This window comes from Talpa europaea, assembly GCF_964194135.1.
Source record: "Talpa europaea genome assembly, chromosome: 1".
In the NCBI taxonomy this organism is placed as follows: Eukaryota; Metazoa; Chordata; class Mammalia; order Eulipotyphla; family Talpidae; genus Talpa; species Talpa europaea.
This window is the reverse complement of record NC_140073.1, coordinates 21,495,174-21,517,000: the sequence shown is the minus strand read 5'-3', so window position 1 is coordinate 21,517,000 and position 21,827 is coordinate 21,495,174. Positions and strand designations below refer to the sequence as shown.

At 55.3% G+C, this 21,827-nt stretch overlaps 1 protein-coding gene across 1 annotated transcript in view; it reads right to left on the bottom strand.

The window, feature by feature from the left end:
• Positions 1-1,390: 1,390 nt before the first annotated feature.
• Positions 1,391-21,827, bottom strand: part of ABTB2 (ankyrin repeat and BTB domain containing 2) — a gene marked incomplete at both ends in the record, with an annotated part of 157,120 nt that continues 136,683 nt past the window's right edge. Inside the window, 14 exons of the mRNA XM_084247455.1 lie at positions 1,391-1,588; positions 1,984-2,097; positions 2,622-2,690; positions 4,802-4,892; positions 5,335-5,437; positions 5,610-5,715; positions 6,074-6,252; positions 7,540-7,769; positions 9,225-9,360; positions 9,629-9,725; positions 11,315-11,416; positions 11,856-11,945; positions 14,645-14,810; positions 15,889-16,041. Of these exons, the coding sequence (XP_084103581.1) occupies positions 1,391-1,588; positions 1,984-2,097; positions 2,622-2,690; positions 4,802-4,892; positions 5,335-5,437; positions 5,610-5,715; positions 6,074-6,252; positions 7,540-7,769; positions 9,225-9,360; positions 9,629-9,725; positions 11,315-11,416; positions 11,856-11,945; positions 14,645-14,810; positions 15,889-16,041 (1,834 nt within the window). The remainder of the gene's footprint in view (positions 1,589-1,983; positions 2,098-2,621; positions 2,691-4,801; positions 4,893-5,334; positions 5,438-5,609; positions 5,716-6,073; positions 6,253-7,539; positions 7,770-9,224; positions 9,361-9,628; positions 9,726-11,314; positions 11,417-11,855; positions 11,946-14,644; positions 14,811-15,888; positions 16,042-21,827) is intronic.

The window sequence follows — 21,827 nt, the reverse complement described above, 5'->3', positions numbered from 1 at the left end:
AAACTCCTGAGCCCAAGTCACCCGTTCACTGTCCTTCCATTACCAGGTGGTATAGTCTGCTCTGGCTTAGCAGGGCCCCAATGCAGGCCCCGCCCAGGGACAGGCCTCCTGTCAGGCCAGTACCCCCCACTCCCTGGGCCACAGCTTTGGACGGTGCAAGGGTTTACAAACTATTTAGACAGCAGCTCCCACGCCAGGGTCAGGAAAGATCAGAGAAGCCAACAGCCATCTCGGCTCTTTGCCATCAGGTCCTGTCCCTCCGCAGACACTTTTTCTGTCCAGCTAAGTGGCACAGTGGTTGGGGTGGGATCCCCAGGCTCAGGTCCTGGGAGAGGTTATTGGCAGGGGGTCCTGTCCCCCAGAGCCGGGAGCCCCGAGTAACAAAGGCACTGGCTCTGGGTTTTCTTTCTGGTCCTAAATGGGCTCCCCACCCCGGCTCTGAGCATCCCTCTTCCTGGAGCAGTGAGGCCAAGGTCATTGTTAATGAGTGTTTATTGTTAATAAAACCATGGTAGATTTACAATAGGTGACATTAATGTATAGTTACAATATCATACAATATTACAGCAATAAAATAACACCTTTTCCTTTGTACATCCAGCTCAAGCAGCTAGTTGAAAATATTTTCCAGGATTGCAAGCCCCCAGGGGCTTTTCAAGGTGAGCAAAGTGACACCTCCTGAAATCTCTGGGGCTTTTGGTGAATAAATAATTTCTAAGGTACGGCCAGGCAGCTGAAGAAGGCTACACCCAGAGCAAGCTGTCGGGAATGCTCCCCAGTGTCTGGACCTGAGCTGTGTCTGCACCCCAGGAGAGTCGGCGCCTACTGACTGCAGGTAGGGGGAGGGGACAAAGCAGAAGGTCCCCCAGTACCCCACCCTTTAGATCCCTAAGACCTAATAAGAAGTGCGCACCGCTCTCCGATCCAAATGAAAGGCCTCTCATGAGAGACCCGACTTGGGTTTGGGGGTTTAAGACTCTGCTTCCTGAGCCCACTGACGCAGCCTAAATCTAGGCCTGGGGGTTCAAACTGACCCCTTTGCTTTGGCCCCTAAAACAGCAGCAGCAACCAAAGCTGAGGCCACCAGGCTCTCCCATGCAGCTGCTGACCTCTAGGAGGGGATAAGGGCCACCTTTAGCCACCTCTACCCATCCCTAGGTGAGCCAGCAGCTCTGGGGCAGAGGGATTGAGGATGGGGTTGCCCACCCCACAGGCAGAGCAGCACCTGTGAAGGTGCCTGGGAAGGATGGGGAGATGGAAGCCCGTGAGCCTGGCCTGTAACCAGGGCGCCCCCAGTGCTCTTGTGCCCAGCCTTTCCCACCCCTAGGTGGGCCGAAGCCAGAGGCCTGGCCCAGAGCCGTTTGGGCATGTTGACCAGCCAGCCCACACCTCACACCCGGGAGGTGATGTACACAGAGTGCACACGCTTGGCCAGCGTGCTCTGCAGGTCCTGCAGCGGGTCCAGGCCCTGCACCTTGCTGCTGCGGCCATAGATGAGCTGCCGGAAGGAGTCCTGTTCTAGCAGGGCCTTCATGTGCTTCAGGAAGAAGCCCTCGCAGAACAGGGCCAGTTCTGGGGCATTGTGGATCTGTGGGAGCAAGTGGGGATAAGGGGGTGAGACTCCAGCATAGCACTACTTCATCTAAAACTTCCCTCCCACCCCCACCGATTTATAAGGGGAAAATGCCTTAGTTTTGAGTCTAGCAGGTAACTGCCGCTTACTAAGATGGAGAGGACTAAGGAGAGACACGGGAGAAAATCAGGTAAGACTCGAATTGATCTGACTCAGGGGTAGCCATTTGCCTCCGTTCTCTGACCCAGCCCGGGGGTGAGCTGGGATCCACCTGCCTTGAAATCCCAACTGCCTAGTGCCATGCTGCTCTGCTGGGCAGCGATCATCCCTCACCTACAGCTCCCTGTGCTCACCAAAGCTGCCAGGGGCCAGGCAGAATGAGGCAGCTGTGGGAAGGTGGGGGTGCTCACCTTGGCATACTTGTAGGTGTTCACAGCGCCCTCTACGCTGAGGGTCTGGGAACACAGGATCTCGCAGTGTCTCTGCAGGGCATCCAGCTGGAATAGGCTGGCAGCGGACAGCAGCTGGTGGGGTAACAAAGGCAGTTTGGGGTTGACCAGAGTGCACAGTCAGGCCTGTGGCCTTAGCTTTCCTACACAGACCCTCAGGGGCCCTGCCCACTTGTGGGTTAAGTCTAACAGCCTTGATTTATTTCTGATCTAGGCCATCCAGGCATTTGCTGGGACAACTTGGGAGGCACAGGAGGGTGACAGGCTGGGAGCTTAAGTATAAGATACAGGTTCCATCAACACGAGCTGGGTGAGTAGAAGGCCCAGCTGTCTTCTGGTCCTCCGGGGCCTACCAGCCCCACCTGGGGTGTCCCTTTCTGATCCCTGGGCCTCACCCTGGAGATTAGACTGGGCAGACAATTCCCAGTCTCTCAAATAGCCCTTCCTGCCACAGAGAGAGAGGACCCAGGAGGTCCTGCAGCAGCCCCGACCCCCAAGCACACACACATGTTCTGTGCTTCTGATTGCAGGCTTCAGACCTGGCAGATGTCTCCACATGGAGAGACGTGGGCTTTGGCACCCAGGCTCCCTCTGCTCACCTCTAGGATGTCGGCAGTGGGGATGTCCATGGACTCTGTCCCTCCGTAGTACAGATACTGCATCATCATCTGCAGCGGGAGGAGGCCCAGGTGAGTACCAAACAGACCCGCAGCCCCCAAGTCTGCTTATTTCTCCTTTTTCCAAAATCCTAATTATGCAGGTGGGGAGCTCAGGGGACATCTAACTGGCTGCCCTCAGCAGTCCACCTCTAATTCTCCTGTTGGCCATAGGGCTCCATGTGGGGGTGAAAGCGAGCCCAGAGTGGGCACTTAGGCGTAGAAGGACCCTAGCAGATAAACAAGGAGACTGGGGAGGGAGAGCTACACTTAGACGTGCTTTGCCAGCGTGCTGGAGCCTGGGGAGGGTCCCAGCTGGAAAAGGAAAAATGATTTTCCCTGGCTGGCCAAAGAAAAGGCCCTGGTGAAGCGCTGGCAAGTATGTAAGTAAACACAGTTCTAGCTGACATAGGCGCTGTTAGAACTGGGAAGAGGCACCAGAGGGTCTAGGAGGAAGCCCAGCTGCAGGGGACAAAAGCAGGGAGACTCATCCTACACCCTGTCCCACACCCTGGGGCTCAGTCACCAAGTCCCAGGCACTCCCCCTCCATCCCACTGCCACTGTCTGGTCACCGTCGACCCTCAACCTGGCCCCTGTAATCAATGACTGCAGTGATGCCCCTCCAACCAATTGTTAGGGGGAAAGGATGTCCTGAGCAAACTCCATGCAGGTTTTGTGGACGCCACCCTCAAGTCCCAGTAACCCTCCCTCTGGTAATGATGGGCTTTGTCATTCCCAGTGTCTTGATGGCTGCGGTCTGGAGTAGGGGTGGAGTCCACAACTGGAGTGGACTCCAAAACCTGTATGGAGTTTGCTCAGGACATACTTTCCTTCTTAGCACTCTAGAATGAACTTTGTAAATGCAAGCTCGACCTTCCAAGTCCTAGGTTGGAATTCTGGCTCCATCATTTCTCAGCTGTGTGACTTTGGGTAAGTTACTCAACTTCTCTGTTCTTCTGACTCCCTCCCACCCCTTCCTAGGCCAGTGCTGTGAAACTTGAGAATAGAGACACATGTCTAGACAAGTGTTAGTGATGACAGTGACCTCATTGTAGGATCCACCTGTCCTTGGGTTAGAGCCCAAGCCTTGGGCTATGGCTCCTTGGGGCAGCGTAAGACTCATTTCTGGATATTCTGACTGAATTGTTCCCCAGACTAGACTAGAGGGCATTGCTGAACATCTCATGGTCTCTGGCTACTAGGGTTTTGGGTGCACTGGTCCTGCTATCTGCAGCTCTTGGTAACAGGCCAGCTGCCTTGTCCCTGACACCTGCAGGAAGTGACTTCCTCTCCTCACATTTGGTGTAGATGCCTCGAATTGCTTGCTCTCCCAGTGCTCCCCCACCATGCCTCACACTATTTCATGATCCTGTTTACTTCCGTCCCCACAATGCCTGTGAGTAAAGGGAGTGTGAGAGGGACCACGACATTCTAGATGGTGAGTCGTTGCACTTCTGAGGCCCTGTCTCTCCCCTTAGGCTCATCCTGGGGGGGGCCAGGCTCTAGACCCACACGCCAGCAGCCTCTTGGTACAGCCTCAGGCCCTCAGGGTGGAGCCCACTGCAGCCCTCACACAGTCATCACTTTCCAGGGAGGCGCTCCCAGCAGTCTCCTGGACCCTCTGCTGTGTCTGGCAACCAGCCTGTCTAGGGTCGCCATCACACAGCCTCTGGAGTGCTCCAAAGTCTACAGCTTGCAAGACCTGACCCTCGTCTGCTACCATCAGGATGGGCTCATCACAGCCTTTCTGCTTGGCCTGCTGACACCCTACCTGAGCGTCTGAGCTGCACCAGGCACTCCGACAAGGTCAGTGGTGCTGGGAGCCCAACCTGAGGAGCAAGGGTCCCACGCACTCCTTGGGCAGTGCATGTCTGTCCCCACAGACCCCTTGTCCAGTGCTTGAGCTCAGGATGCGAGAGATGGCTCTGAAGCTACACCTCCCGCACCCCCTCCCCCCCAAAAAAAACCACATACGGTAGCCACTTTGCACAGGGAAAAACCTGGACTCTATATAACCTGACCACTGGTGTCCCCAAATGCAGATGGCATGCCACTGACGGTGATGTCTGCGCAGACGGACAGAGGTCATGCCCCTGAAAAGCGTGCGGCGTGGAGCTCCCACCTGGAAGATGTGGTACTTCATGTCGCTGATCTCAATGGTCTTGCTGCTGTCGCCATCCTGTTCTGATTTATTGGTCATCAGCGTCTTGAACCTGGAGCAAAGGAGGTGAAATGAGGTGGGTCTCGAATGCGCCTTTTACCCCCTCCCTGTGTGGCGGTGGCGCCGTCTAGCACTTGACCCCTCACCAGGATGTGGGGCTTCTACAAAAGACCGCCGTGCTCCCAAAGCCATAATTCTCAGTGACACTGACAGGCCCCTGGGCTGACAGCTTGCCAAGCCCCGCCCCACGAGTGACCGTGACACCTGGGGCTGGAAAACCAACTTCATTCCGGAACAGTGATTTTTTTTCCTAATATTCAAAAGTAATGGCCAGAGCACTCTCGTCTCTGAGAACTCTGGGCCCAGCCCCACTGTCTCTCTTCTGCTCCGATTTGGAGCTGGTGGGAGCTCCAAGGCTGTGGGGTGCCCCGCCCAGGACCCTTCTCCAGCACGTCTGTCATCTGACAGCAGCTGCCTGGCCCCTGGGCACCTACCTGTTAGAAGCCGTCACCAGCAGGACTTTGTGTGCATAAAACAGCTTTCCTTCCACCAGGAAGGTCACGTCCGACATCTCCTTGTTGTTTAAAAAGTGAGGATCTGTGCCAGAGGGGGAGAGAGTGGAAATGACTGAGTAGCCCACCTCCAGGCATTTTTTTAAGTGAGCTGGGAGGATGCAGAGGTGTGAACAGAGAACCTGAGCCCTGGCCTTGGCACTTGGGAATGGGTAAGGAGGACACAGATGTGGGGGGCAGGTGGGGCAGCCCATCACCTAGTCTGGCCGGCAGGGTCTTGCGGATCTCTGGGATGCTGGGGATGGGGCTGCTGCCGTAGCAGTGTGTGAAGATGGCGGCCAGCTGCTGGATGACAGAGTCGTTCTGCGGGGAGAGAGGCGGAGAGAGGCCAGTTAGCACGCTACTCGCTGTGGTCTGTTTACAGCTACAGATACTTCAGATTAATTTCAAAAGTCCAGGCCAGGATTAGAGCAGCCTTAGTCTTTTGTTCCTCCTGGATCAGGCTTAGCAAGAGACCGCCTATTCCTTTATCAATGAATCCCCAAATTGCTTTTTTGGCCAGACTCCAGCCCAGAAAAATCCGTGGCCTCTGCCCTCAGCTGCCAGGCAGTGCAGGCCTGGGTGGGCACCCACCTCAGTGTGGGGCCTGCCCAGAGCCTGGGTTGGGCTGTGGCTCTCTAACTGGGCTTCTTGGGGTGGGGCCCTGCCTGGCAGCACTCACTTTGCTGGTTTTGAGGATCTCGAACATGAGCTGCAGGCCCTCGGTCACCAGCTCCTCATTGTATTCCTCCTCCTTGATGGAGCTGAAATCCCGCAGGAGGCTCTGCATCATGGAGTACCGGGACTGGGAGAAGGAGGTTCTCAGAGACTCGATCCAGACGTGCAGCTTCCAGGGCACTCCTGGGTGGCAGGGAAGGGCAGAGGTCAGCTCCTGTCAGTGCCCCCACGGACCCCCTTTACAGCAGCCTCTTGAGATACACCAGATGTCTGTGGGGGTGGGGAGCCACCCCTTCCCCTAGATTCCCCCTTCTGTCTGCGTGCTGAAATGACCCCTTTTCTATCCTGACAGGCCTCTCTGAGAGGTGGGAGTCCACGTTCCCATCAGAGGAGGTGCAGGGAGCCCAAGCTCTGGAAATCTAGAGCCCAGCCTAGGGAGTCAGGTGTCACCCTGGCACCCACACTGGCCTTACTGCTTATTGGGCCCTGCAATTACTCCCTGGGGAGGATTATTATGAGGGGTGGCCAGGTGGATGCGGATGCCCTAGGTCCTCAGGACACATGGGCCCTGTGCCTGTCTGGAACCCCCCAGTGAACCTGGTCCTGTCACCGAGGCTTTTCCCTGCACTCAGGTCACTGGGAGTTAGTGCCCATCCAGTGGCACATAATTACTGTTTACCAGCAACCTGGAGTGTGTCAGTGAGGCCACAGAACCATTTAAAACTACTCGGTGAAGGTCATGACAAAAGCTAGTCATGTTCCTGGTAATTAGAGAGCTGCTAACCCCCTAGCCTCACTGTGGATTAAAAAAATGCCCCAGTGGCATTCCCCAGGGCCAGGATGATGCAGGGGGTGGAGGGGAAAACAGCACATTGCTTTATGACTGCAGGTGGGTGAGGTCCTGGCCTCAGCGAGGACGGCAGAGCCCGGGTGTGCCGTGGGAAGGCGTGCGGTGTGCTCTCAGCGTTTGTGAGCCGTGGCCCCGGGACAGCAAGGAAGTGCCACTAGGCGCTGGGCACTCATGGTGAGCCAGTCTGGGCCTGTATTTTGCATGACCACGTTCTTAGATAAGCAGCATCGATGTGCACAGCTGGGGTCTCCTTCCACCAGGCTGCCTGCCTCGCCTCCCCTGAGGAGAGGAAGGTCCACAGACATACAGGTCTAACGAGTGAGTGAGGCTGGCCCAGGGCCCAGAGCGCCTCCAGCTGGCCGGAGCCATGACTCAGATGCAGCAGATGTGCCTGGCGCTACAGAGCAGTCCAGGGCCTGAGGGACGAGGGCTGGGGTGATGCGTGCCCCTTGAGGACTGACTGAGGATGGCATCGCCTGTCCTGACCAAGCTGCAGGCCTGTCACTGCCAGTGGACCTTGCTGGCTTCTGGCCTGCCAAAGAGCAGCAGTATGTGTGCGCCTGTTCGAGAGTATAGGTGTGTGAGTGTGCACATGTACGCACTTGCCCGCGTGGCCTCACCCAGCGTCCGAAGCTCCATGGTGATGTCCACGTAGCCGTGCTCAGCGCTGTAGTACATGGCCTCCTGCAGGGCTTTCGTGCGCGCCCGGCTCAGCCGCACAGGCCCCTCACCGCCACTGCCCTGGCTTGACGTATCACTTTCCTCTACGCCCTCAGCCAGGATCTCCTCCAGGGACAGCACGTCTGCTTTGGCCTGTTGCGGCTGCGTCAGAAGCTTCCTCAGGACGTTCCTGTGGGACAAGGGACAGGCGTGATGCATGAGGTCAGTGCCCTTCTGCACTGCCTTCCAGCACCTCGTGGCCCTACTGGGTGGCTACGGGGCATCTGTGGACACACAGCCCTCATGCCCTCATAGCCTACCCCTCCCAGGGAGACTGGGCCAGGGGTTGTGCACAGATACTTGGCAGGGAGGATGCAGGCGCCCCTTCCCTCAATTATCCAGGTGCTACCGACTGAGAAGTCACAGCCTCTGGGGTCAAGCAGGCTCCGCCATCCGAGCTGTGTGACCTCAGACTGGCTATCCTACCCCCCTCTGAGGCCTGCCAGCTTTGTCATCTGTTGAAGAGGGCTCAGCATTACTCTTTCCTGGGGTTAATATGAGGCCACTGTGACCGCACTAAATGCAGAGCCTGATGCACAACAGACATAATAGCTGCTGACTGTATGTGCAGAACTGTCGGCAACACAGGACAAGCTTATACTTGTTCCCCTTCCTGCACTGATGAGGCTGACGTGAGGAGGTATGTTACACAGGACTCATCCCGTGTACCGGCGCGTGGGACCCCTGAACATCACCATTTTCAGGTGATCAATAGGTCTTGCTCAAGGTCATAGTGGGAGAGTGCACTGAACCCAGGACTTCAGCTCCAAACCCACATCCTTGGCCTGGGACTGGATGGCTGCAGCAAAGGTCACCTGGGGGCTGAGCCTCCTCTCTGGAGCCCTTTCTCCTCCCCAGGATGAGAGCCATGGTGTGACACAGCCAACCTCACGGCCCAGAGACCCCTTGGGGGTCAGCTATAGCTGTGCTAGCCCAGGGGTGGTGTGCACGGGTATGTGACAGTGACCTGTGCTGTCCTGAGGATCCCATGTTGCAGGGAGTACACGAGCCAGCAGGCAATCCCCACGCTGGGCGAAGAGGGCCCATCAAGAAAATACAGGGGCACTTGGGTGAGGCAGGTTTGAGCGGGTGAGCATGGGCACAGGGTCACCCAAGAAAAAGAGAAAAATGCTGGGGCAGAGTGTGGCCCTTTCTCTGCCTTATAGTGACTCTTCTGTCTCCAGAGCTGCCCGCTGCTGCCCCTGAACAGGCCCCACGGAGCAAGGCTACCGTGAGCTCTTAGAGTGGAACCTGACTTCCTATAGCTTCACCAGGAGCCATGTGCCCTGTGGAAGCCCCTGGAGCATCTGGCTGCGGGCCCCGGAGAGCCAGCACTGAGGTGGCTGTGGGGTGGTGTGTCCTGCACGGTATGCACTTTGAGAGACCAGGACTCTAGTCCCTGGTCTCCAACATCAGGGGCCCATGTGCTGGCTGGGGATCTGTGTCCTCTTTCTGTCTGACTCACATGCAAATGCCACCCTTTCTCCTCCAGGCCTAGTTCTTCTGCTCCCTTTTGGGGAACCAGAGCTCCTGAGAGCCGGTGTCATGTCCCCACAAACACAGGGCAGCAAGCCCCGACAGGTACCTGTGGCCGTGGGCAGCTGAGTGGCTGAAGCAGTTCATGTCCTCGTGGAGGGAGGAGGCCATGCCGTTGGCTTCCAGCATGCTGAGGAGGGGGTCAGCACCTCGACTTAGCAGCAAGCTGACCAGCTCGTAGTTCCCTAAAAGACAAGGTGGACTGAGCATGCTGCCACCACCCATGTCACCAAGCCCTCTGCTGAGTCCTACCTGGTTGCTGAGCTCAGCAGAAACACGGATGGATGGGGCAAAGGGAGCCCTTCAGAAGCCCAGAAGCAGGGGCTTTAAGGTTAGTCTTGGGGGTTTGGGGCGAAATGTCCTGCTACAGAGCCAGCCAGGCTGGTGACACTGGGGAGGGGCAGGCAAAGCCTAGTGGCAATCAGGGACCCTTGCGGGCAGTGGTGTACCTACCAGCCGCAGAGGCGAGCTGCAGGGGTGTCTCCGCATAGCTGTCCTCACCACCATTCACTGCTGAGCCCTCCACGTGGGCTCCCGCATCCAGCAGCAGCTGCAGGGCACAGAGGAGGACCTTTCAGTGAGGCAGGGAGTGGCTGAGACATGTGCAGGAGGCAGCAGGCCTTTAGTTCTCTCCAGATTTGTGACCAAGGTGGCCACGGAATGGCACGGCAGCTTATCTGCACGGCTCTACCGCCACTCTTGTGGCCATGGACAAGCCCCTAAGCTGCTTGGAACTCTGAGCTATTTCTTTCAAACACTTTCCCATGAATTGGCTGCAATGACCCTTGTAAGAGTTCATGTAGATGAGCAGAGCAGAAAATGAGGCTCTGGGAGGCAGCAGAGGTTGGGGGGAAGGCAGAGGCGTTAGAGTCAGAACTGCTGAGGGCCGGGGCTGGCCAGTGAGCAACGAGGGCAGCTGCCTCAACTTCCTGAGCCGTAGTCCTGCTCATCTGAAAAACGGGGAGAGGCCTACCTTGCAGCATTATTGGGAATTAAATGAAATGGTGCGCAACTCTCTGTAGAGACTCAAAAACTGGCTTTTAGGGTTCTCATCAGAAAGGTTCAGCACACCAGCCAGTAGTGGGGTGGCCTTTCTCCATCTGGCAAGGGCGGGCCTTGCCACGGACAGATGGGGCAGGGTTGACACTAGCAGTTCCAGCTAAGCTGGGCTGGCTTTGCCCTGGGGCAGGGTGGTGTCTGCGAGACAGGTGACTTTCTGTCTCACCTTTCCTGACTGGCTGCTCTGGAGGAAACCACCTTCCATCTTCTCCAGGTTTCTGGAGATCAAATCGCTCCTAGAGTCTATGCTTGGCAATCTCTGGGAAACCCACCTGCCCCTCACCCAGAGACTGGCGTGAGGGGCCCGTCTAGGCCACCCTCTCAGACTCCACCACAGTGGGTGGGGTGTGGGGCATCAGGAGGAGGCTCTTGTCAATTAGAAATCAGCCATGGCACCATCGCCTGTGCCGATGTGCCAAGGCAGATGTGGAGGCCTGCCCATCAAGATGAAACTGGGCAGCAGTCCAGGCAGGTCCATGGCACAACCCTGCAGGCTCATCTGGGCTGGGTTGGAACTTTGCATAGGTTCTTAGGAGGGCAGTAACTGAAAAGCAGGTTGGTGTGGCACTGCTCGGTAACCCCCGCTTAACTAAGCCTGGGCCTGTAGCAGGAGTCGACTCAATGACAGAGATGGGTAGAGCTGGTGTGACCCCTGCTCTCAGAGGACTCACAATCAAGTGGACAGTGAGGGAGTTATGTGGACTCCCAAAATGGGATGAGATAATTCTGAAAACCCTGTGGCCCCAGGAGCAAAGGAGCCTAGGAGTCGAGTGGCAGCGTGGCCAGGGCTCTGTCCACACTTGCAGAGATTCTAGCATGCAGCGAAAGGTGCAGAGATACCAGATGAGCCTCTTGGCACCCTGGTACTGCTTGGACCTGGGTCTTGTGCCCTAAAATTCCACATGTACCCTTATACATGCCTCTCCTTGAGGCAAGCCAGGTGTGTCTCTGCCTGCTGACAGGTGAGCCAGCCTGTACTTCTGCTTCTGGCATTTCTGATTCCACATGGGCCTGGGGCGACACTTGGGGCTCAGCCCATCTGGAAAGCTGGGGCATATTGCACACCTGCCAGGAGCTCACCTGGACCACAGAGATGTGTCCATGCAGCACAGCGAACGTCAGTGATGTCCAGTGTCTGCTGTCAGGGTGGATGGAGGGGTGCCTGGGAGAGTTGCTTGGAACCTGGCAAATACCACAAATGATCAGTGTTTCCTGGTTGAGTGACATTCCTGAACAGGTGACAGGCACCTGAGTTAAGAGGGTACCCTGCAGGGATGGTGACTAAGTGCTTTCTACATTTGACTGGTAATGTCTGCCAGGAGCATCTTATACCTCAGAGGAAGGTGAGGAGAGGGATGGTTGGTAAAGGGGAAGGTACTATGGTAACATAATTATGACCACCTTCTCTCTATTTCCCCCTCAGCTCACCTATCAGACAAGAAAGCCCGAATGGTGAGGAAAGATCCTCTTTGCTAAATGTCATTTTCGTGCATATTATTTGCAGTCTTCAGAAACATCTACCCAGTTGTCCAAAACCTTGCACCAGCATCGCCAATGGAGATCTTGAGGTGCTTCCTTGCTAGGCCAGGGATATAGGCACAACTCTTTGGGGCTACCTCACCTGGATGTCCAGATTTGCTCCAGCATCAATCAGCATCTGGACCATCGCTTCATCCCCAGCAGCACAGGCATACATCAGCGGCGTCATACCCTACATGGACCAAAAGCAGGAAACTGAACATTGACATCTGGGCCACCGGCTTCTGTCCCAGGAACCAAAGGTCTGGTCCCCTGCTTGACAGGCTGCTCACCCTGAGTGACTCTGGATCCTGTGCTGGGTGGGCCTGCCCTTCCCCCTGCACATCTAATACCTAAAGGGTGAATAGGGGACATTTCCACAGGCACTGCAGGCCCCCAGAGGTGTGAAGAGCACAGGCCACCTCTGCCCGGGAAACCTGTAAACTTGGTACACATTTCTTATACCTCTCTGCCTCAGTTTATCTTTGAAATGGAACTAGCAGCAGTATTTACTGTACAGGGTTGTCCGGCGTCTGAGTTCCTATGTGTAAGTGCTTAGTACAGGACCAGCTTGGTCACACTAAATTAAAAGCATAACACTAACTTACGGCTTCCGCGTTATCCCAGACCTGGAGAAGTGATTGACGTGCACCACCTCATTTAATCACCATAACATCCCTACTCAGGCTCATTATTACTATCCCCATTATGCCCCCTGAGGAGCAGAGAGCAATTAACTTATCCAAGATCACACAAGCAAGAGCAACTCCCATTGTACCCAGGTCTTCCTGAGCAGTGAACTTCAGCCTTTGGGGCGCCTGGTGGAGGGTGGAGGGGTGTTTGATTTTAACATCTTACTCGACTGAGCCTGTCAGAGCTTTTCCAAAAGCTGAGGTCCAATCCCTCCCTGAGTTTAGGTGGGCGGTTAAGGGACTGCCTCCCTGGCTGGGAATCCCTCTCTGTGGCCAGTAACACACGGGCAGCAGTGGAAAGTGTTATTCCACAGCTGGATCCTGGCAAGCATTTGTCTGGAGCCCCGCGATGTTATTTATTAGGTTATTTGTGTGTAGACGAGATCTCCTTACCTCATAAATCCTAGCCTAGTACCCCGAGATAAAGAAATGGCCTGAGATTAATCACCGGTGAGAGGACTGTTTACCCACAGATTGCTCTGTAAATACCGAGGCTGAGGAGCAAACAGGATCGAGCACATAGAGAAGAGCCAGCCGCCACAGCGGGAACATTTGGCATTGCCGTTCCCTTCTGCATACACTGGACGCTTTTTCCTCCACACATCTGCACACAATCCGGAGTAAGCCAGGCTATAAGCCTTGTGAGGAGAAACTTTTCCCCCTCTGGCCCCATCTCTAGTCCAGGTAATATTAAGTGGCTAAATCAAACATCACAGCAGCAACAAACCCAGAATGAACTTTTATGGAACATTTGCCAGATGAAGGTCTCCCAACAAACTGGGCAGGAGCTACTACTCTCCCCCATGTTGGAGGTGAGACTGGGCCGGGAGAGGTGGAACAGGTCCCCCAAGATGCCCCGCCTCTGATGCTGTGTGTCCGGTTTCAAGGCCACAGGTGTCACCATGGCGTTGCTGAATTCAGGGGGAGATGACTCCCCGAGAATGAAAGTTCTTATGAAGCCCTGGAATCTGTGTTATTGGGGGGGCGGGGAGGGGAATTCTGGGAGACCTGACACCCAGCCTGTCACCTCCCCAGTTGCGTGGCTACAGACAACCCGCCCAAGATGCCTGGTCTCCCTGCTTCACATATGCGTCTGCTGTCCCACCCCCATCACTCCTGCTCCCATCGTGCCCCCTGGAAGGCTTTGCCCCTCCTCTGCTGCATCCCCACGGTCCTTCCCCCATGCCTGACTCAGACTGTCCAGGAGGAAGTCTTCCCTGGCTGCTCCTGCCTGCCCCGTCAAAGGCCACCTGGGCCTCACAGTGCATTGGGGGTGCATCATCACACCCTGCGAGAGCGTTACCTAACCCCTCGATCTAACCGTCATCCCGCAAGCTTCTGTGTCCTCCAGCCCACGGTGCCATTACCTACACTGCACGCACTCGCCACAGCGTCAGAGAAACGCACAGGCTATTATTCCACGTCGAGAGCCTGGCATGGGATTGCTTACATCCTTCTAGTCCCTACTCTGCTCCTACTAGTTGTGTGACCTTAGATAAGTCAATTCTGCGCCGGTTTCCTCATGTGAAATGGGGAGAGTAACTACCTGCATCATAGGGCTGCTGTCGCGACTAAATGAGTTAATCTGTACAAAGTGCTTAGAACAACGCCTGGCACATGGTGTTTTGCTCACGCTAGTGCTTCACAGCATAAACAAAGCCAACAAAAAACTTAAGTGAAATCCTATCTAAAATGACGTATCATTTCCAGTACCTCCATGCCCTGTCCTGGCTTTTATTCCTGAACACATCTAAAGGTGTACTCGGGATTTTGCATGCTTGTTCCCTCGTGTCTGTCTCCCCCACTAGCATGGCAGCTCTGTGACAGCAAGGGTTTGTCGGGCCTGGCACAGAGTGGGCTCAAAAGACGCTCTCGTGCAAGTCCTAGCGGGTATCGTGCACAGCTTGAAGCCAAGCTGAATCCTCTGGACAATCCCAGCCCTGCACCATCTGGGACAGTCTCCAGCCTTCCAGCGAGAAAGCAGAATCCCCATTTCCAAGGTTTTTAAAGAGGTGCTAGGGAAGTCTCCACGGGACCCCCACGTGGAACAGCCAGGTCACCATTTGGGAGGCAGGCTGCTGCTAGAAACACAGACCTGAGCAGGTGTCAGGCTGGGGACAGAAAGGACTGTCACCCACCCTGGCAATCACGAGTCCCTGACTGGTCCCCACACCCGGCCAGCGGAGCACTCAGAACGCACCTGGTCGTCCATGGTGTTCACCCCGTCGGGGCCCAGGGCCTCGATCGCCTGGTTGATGAGGTCTGTCCTCCCACAGTTGAGCATGCGGAAACCCAGGTCCTGGTTGAATTTTTCAGTAGCTGCTCGGGCATCCAGCCGCCGGAAGGAGCTGAAACAGCATTCGGGCCTGCGTGGAAGAGACCCAGGTGTGTGAGTGTGACCATACGTGCACTTCTGCTAGGACCCTGCCTCTCAATGAGACCCACAAGCTATGCTGGGCTGACAGGTGGGTAGGGTCAGAGGGGTGGAAAGGGCCACGAACGACAGGAAACAGTCCCAACTAAAACAATCCACCAGAGGACTGCCGAGTAGGGAAGGTGGGCTGGCCTGGCTGGGGCCATAGCACATGGCTGTGCCTGGCTGCCCTTGGCCTAGAGGACGGTCACTGTGGCTAAGTGCAAGTTCTTAGCTGTCCATTCTCTATCCTCTAGGACTCCTGGGGAGGCCTCGAAGAACTGAAGAGAGAGTGGAAAGAGGCCAGAATCCAAGCGCAAGTAAGCCATCCACAGGGAGTCCCAGAGAACACCTGTGTCTACAGAGGACACACCACAGCCTGCCCACTGTGGCTTTGGCCGGGAGCTTTGGCTGGTCAAAGTGCAGCAAGTCCATGTCCTAGGATGAGGCTCCATTTTTCTTGGACACAGGAGGCCCTAACTAACCTGGGCAGGGGGTCGAAAACGACCTCTCATGGGCCAAGCATGGCCCGAGGGAACCTCCTCTGGAGTCACTTCAGGTCAGCCCAATACAAGAGAGGCATTCTGGGAAGGAAATTAAGGGCCCAGACCTGAGGTCATGTGGACCTGGGATCAAATCTAGGTGTGATCACTTTGCCGGCAGAGCATCTGTGGGCACGTGATGGTCCCCTGGCCCTCAGCTTCCCCTTCGGTAGCACAGGCCTGGTATGGAAACCATGTACTTAAACAGCACTTGCCTAGACGTGCTCAGGAAACAGTGACAAGACAGAGAGGAAAGGGGTGATCCACTCTGCCATACCCGCTCCCCCAAACATCCACGAGAATGTCTGCTCTGTACCAGAGCGGCGCTGCACAAAATGATCTGGGCAACGTCTTGCTCTGGACAAATCAGCCTGAACAGGTCGGGCACCTGCAGGACAGTCTGACCCCACTGCGGCCCACCCCCTGACCCCCGCCGGGGCCTGGGCACAGACACAGGGCCCTCCCGCCGCACCCCTCTCCGTCCCTTACTTGAGCTGCCGGGGCTCGCAGTCCAGGCCGGGCAGCAGCAGCCGGGCCGCCTGCCGGATGTCGCCGCTGTCCACAGTGAGGCTGCGGCGGTGCTCGGCGTAGGTGATGGCCACGCGCATCCACTCCATCAGGGGCGGCAGCAGCATGAAGGGCCTGCGAGGCAACAGAAAGAGGGGGTCAGGCCCAGGTGGAGCGCTCCCTGCAGGGCAGAAGAGACCCCTTTCAGCACATGCTCTCAGAGAAAGGCCATGGAGGATGACCACCCTGGATCCCTCAGGCCGGAGGCATGGGGGGGACTGGATCCATCTCCTTGCAGACACCCCACTTCGTCCCAATGCACAGAAATCTGTCAGGGGAGGATTCTTGTCACGGGCCAGAAGCAGACCGTGAGCACCTCAGGCGGCCAAGGAAGGAAGAAACACGTGGAAATGGGGGTTTCTCCCCCTCCCCCCAAGAATTCACTATCTCTGGGAGCCCCTCTCCGCAGGGGCGGGGGAGATTGTCTCCTGGGTGGGGGGGACACAGAGGAAAGGGTCAAACAGACTCAAGCGCCGAACTCAGAACTCAGCTTCATCATTAGCAGCTGCCTCCAGCATCACAGACGCGCTCGGTCCGGCCCGCTGCCGCCGCTGTCTAAATTGAGTTAACATCGGTTTACAAGACTGTAAATTTCAGCCACACAGCTTCACCCCTCCACAAAGGGGCACACACGCCACACCCGCCACCAAAGATCTCATCATCCCACCACCTACCTGCTCTACCCTTTTCTCCTGTGGAGAACAGTACAGGGGGCTCTCAAAAAATGAAAACCAGACTATGGAACAGAACCAGACCTGACCCAGCCATTCCCCGTCTGGGTATTTATTCAAAGACGATGACGACGCTCATCGGAACACACCCCCGTGTTTACGCAGCACAGCTCACGGCAGCACAACATGGAAAACACCGAAGTGCCCGACAGCAGACGGGCAGATAAGGAAGGCCTGGTGCCCAGCAGCGAAATACTACTCAACCTCAAAGAGCATGCACTCGCGTGCCGTGTGTGCCAACATCAAAGGACCCTGAAGGGATTTTGCTAAGTGGAAAACAAGTCAGAAGAAAGACAAATCCTGGATGACTTTGCGCATATGTGAGATGTAGAGACACAAAGCAAAGGAAGAAAACCAGGCCGGCAGACCCTGTCCTCTTCATCTGTGAGGTGGGGGAAAACACCCACACCGTGCCACACCGTGCCACACCGTGCGTGTGCAGCTGACAGTGCCTCCTTGAGCACTGAGCCCTGCTGTCACCGATGTCTTTTTTTTTTTTTTTAAAGAGGCATGTATTTTCATTTATTTATTTATTTGTTTGTTTTGTTTATACATGCACAGTCAGAAGCGCGGGAGGGTGAGAGAATTCACCAGAGCCAGAGCGGGAAGCAGAGCAGGCAGAAGGACCGAAGCACACTGCTGAGGGGAGCAGCCGGGGATCGAACCGGCACTGCAAAGGCTGTGGGCAGCTTTGCAACCCAGCGCTCAACCACTGCACCACGGGGGAGGCCCGTGTCACCGCTGTCTTTGCCCTGGATATGCAGAGAGGCTCTGCTGGCAGGAAAAAGACCTCCATTCCTCTCCTCAGCTGAGCTCAGTCAACTTCAGGGAGTCAGCTAGAGGCTGCCTGCAGATTACTTATGTCCCAAAACTTAGGTCAGTCATCTTCAACGCTTTAAAAGCTTCTCTCCTTGAGGGCAAAAGGTGCTTGTATTTATTTTTCAAACAAAACAATCAGATGGGATCCTGAAGGAGCTTCATTGGAAAGTTATTCTGGTGTTCCAGTTCTGTCACTTCCTCAAATGTATCTGGGTTGGAATGATTTAACTGGTGCACTCTGTACCAGTGTGGTGAGGAGGTGGCCACAGGTCCGGAGAACCTACCAGGACCTGACCTTCAGGGCCCAGGACCTTATTTACCCCAACCTAATACTCAGTTCATACCTTTTCCCAGGATCCACTAGACCACTGGACATGGCACTCGCCAATCCCAAGTTCACGCTGCCCGTCCCCCGCCTCATGAGAAGGAAGCAGCTCTGAGCCTCTGCCGGTACTTCCCAGTCATTCTCCAGGACTCAGTTCCAATGCCACCTCTTCCCAGAAGCCTACCCAGATGCCGTCTGCAAAGAAAGTGATCTCTTTCTTCTGCTAACAGTGCATCAGTGGCTGTCGATAAAAAGTTAATGAGAGGGCCTCCCCGGTGGCGCAGCGGTTGAGCGCTGGGTTGCGAAGCTGCCCGCGGCCTCTGCGGCGCCAGTTCGATCCCCGGCTGCTCCCCGGCCACCAGAGGAGGGTCCCACATGGCGCGCAGACCTCTCCTGCCGCCCGCTGCTCCCCTCAGCAGTGTGCTTCGGTCCTTCTGCCTGCTCTGCTCCCCGCTCTGGCTCTGGTGAATTCTTCACCCTCCCGCGCTTCTGACTGTACCCAGTGCTTGTATAAACAAATTAATGAGAGAGAATATTTTGACCATCTTTCTGCTTGAAGATCCCTTAGTACTCTCTCCTCCAGCCATGAATGTGTCTCATCTTCCCAAAGACTCTCCCTCTTCAGGCCAGGAATGATTCCATTCTCATCTTCACATTCTCCAGAACAGGCCAGTCTCGGCCCCACAGGTCCTCACAGGCAGACTGCGGCTGAGCATCAGGAACTTACAGTGTAATAGAGGAATCCAAGTTTTCACTTCTGGACCAAGTCCTGCTTCTGCCCAGAAAAAAAAGGCTCATCATTTTGAAAGGCCCAGCGCTGACTCATTAGGCTGAGAAGCCAGGACTCTGTGGTGGAACTTGTAGAATTCCCGAAGGAACAACAATTGATTTGTGAATTGCTCCTGTTTACAAGATCTTCCCTGATAATAAGTGCCCATTTGAATTCTCCCCAAATATATTTGAATTTTATAATCCGTAACGTTACAATGCTAGAAGGCAGGCCCAGAGACACGCCGTTAGGTGTGAGTCCTTCAGATCTCAGGGGAAGGTTTCATCTACACCGCCAGCATCGGAGACTGACGTGTAAGCGGATAGTCTGAATTTGGGAGCCCTTCTTCCCTCGTGTGGCCCACAGGCAAGACAAAAGTGCCAGGTATGGCTCCTGGGGTTCTAAGCGGCATCTCCCCGTTGCATCGGGGAAATCCAAGCGGGAACTCGGGAAACCATGAAGTCCCGTCAGCTGGGGCTGTGATTCATTCTCCTGCTTTGCGCCTCTTACAACTTGGCACATTAAAAAATGCAAAACTGATAACCTTGTGGGCCTAGGTCATGGGGTTCAGCTCATTCACTCTCCATTTCACCATCTCGTGGGAGAAGGGGAAACTGAAAACCACATTCTTTTGCAGCTGGAGTTCTGGATGAAAATCAGCTTTCACTGTTACAGTGCAGCTGCATGAGAGCTGATAAATGGAAGGAGGTGGAGGTCACCTTTGTGCCCCTTTGCTTATCTTTTGCCAGCAAGTCAGGTCATGAAACATGAGGTCTTCTGTCCTGCAGAGTATTCCAGTGTCCATATTCCACCTTCGAGGCCTCTGGAGGCAGCAGGGGTGCCAGTGGAAGCAGCAGCAAAGACGTCACGCTTGCAGCCTCCGTGTCTCAGAGGGAACAGCCCCTTGATGGACAAGCTCTGCATTTGCTTTGCAGTAATTTCTGGAGACCCAGCTCCCAACCTGCTCGTGTGCCTTTCCAGGGCTTCCTTTGGCACCTGCCTCCCAGCAGTAGATCCCTCCCTACGAAAATATGGTTTCTGCCTCCTGAATTAAACACTAATAGTTTCGACCTGCAGAAATCCTCCACGGATAAGACTGTCCCTCTCCCCCTGGGGTGGGCACAGAACCCACCTGTCCACACCTATAGCCATGCCGGTCCCCAAACTGACTTTCTCCTTGGCCCACCTCCTTGGCCTGCGGTCCACGGGAAGGTAAAATGACTAGCAGCTCTTGGATTTTCTCAGTAACACCCTTCCCTTGGCCTGTGAGTTCCAGTCTACTATTTCCTTTCCAGTAATTTCAGTTAGCCCACTGGGCATGCTGAGAAATCCACTGCCTTACTGGACATTCTGGAAAACCCCTATAAAAACTCCCATCTGTACCAGCCATGGCTGTGTCCTATCTTCAGGGTGAAAGGGCTTCAGGGACAGGGATTGGGAAGGATTCATATGGCATCACCCCCAGGCGCTCTGCTTTGTTCCGGCACCAAGAAAAAGACTGTTTTCCTCTTCATGCCTCTCCCCTAAGCTTAAGTTGGCCACAAGCCTTCTGCTGCCAGAGTGCAGGTACCTGCAGTGCCAGGGGCAGAGCACGCAGCTGGGCTGAGGCACCCCTTTGTCTGCCCTTCTGCAAGAGCTTCCCCCTTTGCTGGGTCGGTACCTTGGAGCAGCAGTTCTCGAGGGCTTTGGTCTCAGGTTCCTCTTTGTTCTCTGACAAATTATTGAGCACCTCAAAGAGCGTTTGTTCCTCTGTGTTATTCTATCAATATTTATTGTGTCGGGAATTAAAACTGAGAAAATGTTAAAGCATCTGAACACAGGAGCTCGCATCCTACCAGCTGTCAGAGCGAGACCGCGGTTCTCGCATGTCACACGGCTCTGGAGAACTCCCCTGGGCACTTGCGAGAAAATCAGAGTGAAAAGGCAGCTAAGACCTTATCATCATGAAGTTAGAAGCCTGACCTTGGAACCACAGGGGTCCCAGATTACACTGAGAGGACCGATGCCTTTGAGGAAGGTAGCAGATCTAAGACAGGGAGGCTCTTGGGGAGACAGGACGCGGCCCCGGGTTCCTATGCCGTTCCCTGCAGAGTCCTCACTGGGAGAAAGTGCTAGTGTTCTGGAAGCATCTAAACTGGCTTTGCCATCTCGGGCAGATGATTACCCTAGCTGGGCCTGTTCTATTAAAGAAGGAGCTCGTAGTCAGTGGTTTCTAGGCATTTTCCAGAGTGAGAAGCTCTTCTGCTGTTATTTTGCAGCCTTCATGTGATAAAGTTGTACCTTGATCAAGTAAGCGATGCAGAGCTCGGGCTCTGGAAGGAGACTGCTTATGGCTGGAATCCAGTGACTCCCAGTGAATTAAACTGTAATGTGCAAGTTACCTCAGCTCCCTCAGCCTCAGCTGCCCCATCAGCAAAATGGCTATGAACACCGGGACCACCGTGTGAGACAGCTAGAGGTGTGTGTGCAAAGCGCTGAGGCACAGCTCTCGAGGTTTACTGTTATTGCTATTTTAGTATCTGTTGATAGAGAAAATATAGAATAGCAAAAAAAGGCTAGAGGAATCTGGTCCTATTAAATGCCTCAGCAACAGCCTTCTTCAAGTCCAGCCAATTCTCTCTCCCCAACCCCAGCCCTCCAGCAAGTATAAACATGTAAAGTTTGCAAAAACCTGCCAGCAAGCTGCCCACCACCCACTCCACCCCAGCTCATAAAACAGAGAAAACAAATGCAACCACTATGTGGAGCGGGGTCTGGAAACTGTTTCTGGCAGGCAGGGCAGGCTCTGGGCCTTGGCCGTCAAGAACCTTGCACGGGGCCGGGGCAGAGGCAGAGGGCACAGGCCCAGGGTCCCAGGCCATGACCGTGCGAGGTGATGGGAGTTACTGTGTGCGACCTGCGCTCCCGCAGCGCCACGTGCTCTGGAGGCCTAACCTGAGACACCACGTACACACGCACACCCATGCACGCAGGCACGCGCACACAGACACAGCCGGCTGGGTTGTTACCGTGACAACCAGCCACTTAGAAGAGTAGCATTGGTCTTTGGTGCACAGGTCTTTTACATGAAAAGGAGCCCCCCACCCCCAGACCAACTCTCCCCATTTGCCAGAGGGGAAAGGAGATCCAGGGGGGCCAAGCGCCTCTCCCAAGGTCACAGAGCAGCCCAGAGCCACGTGTCAGGCTCCGTTTCTTGTCAGCTCACTATCTCAGTCAC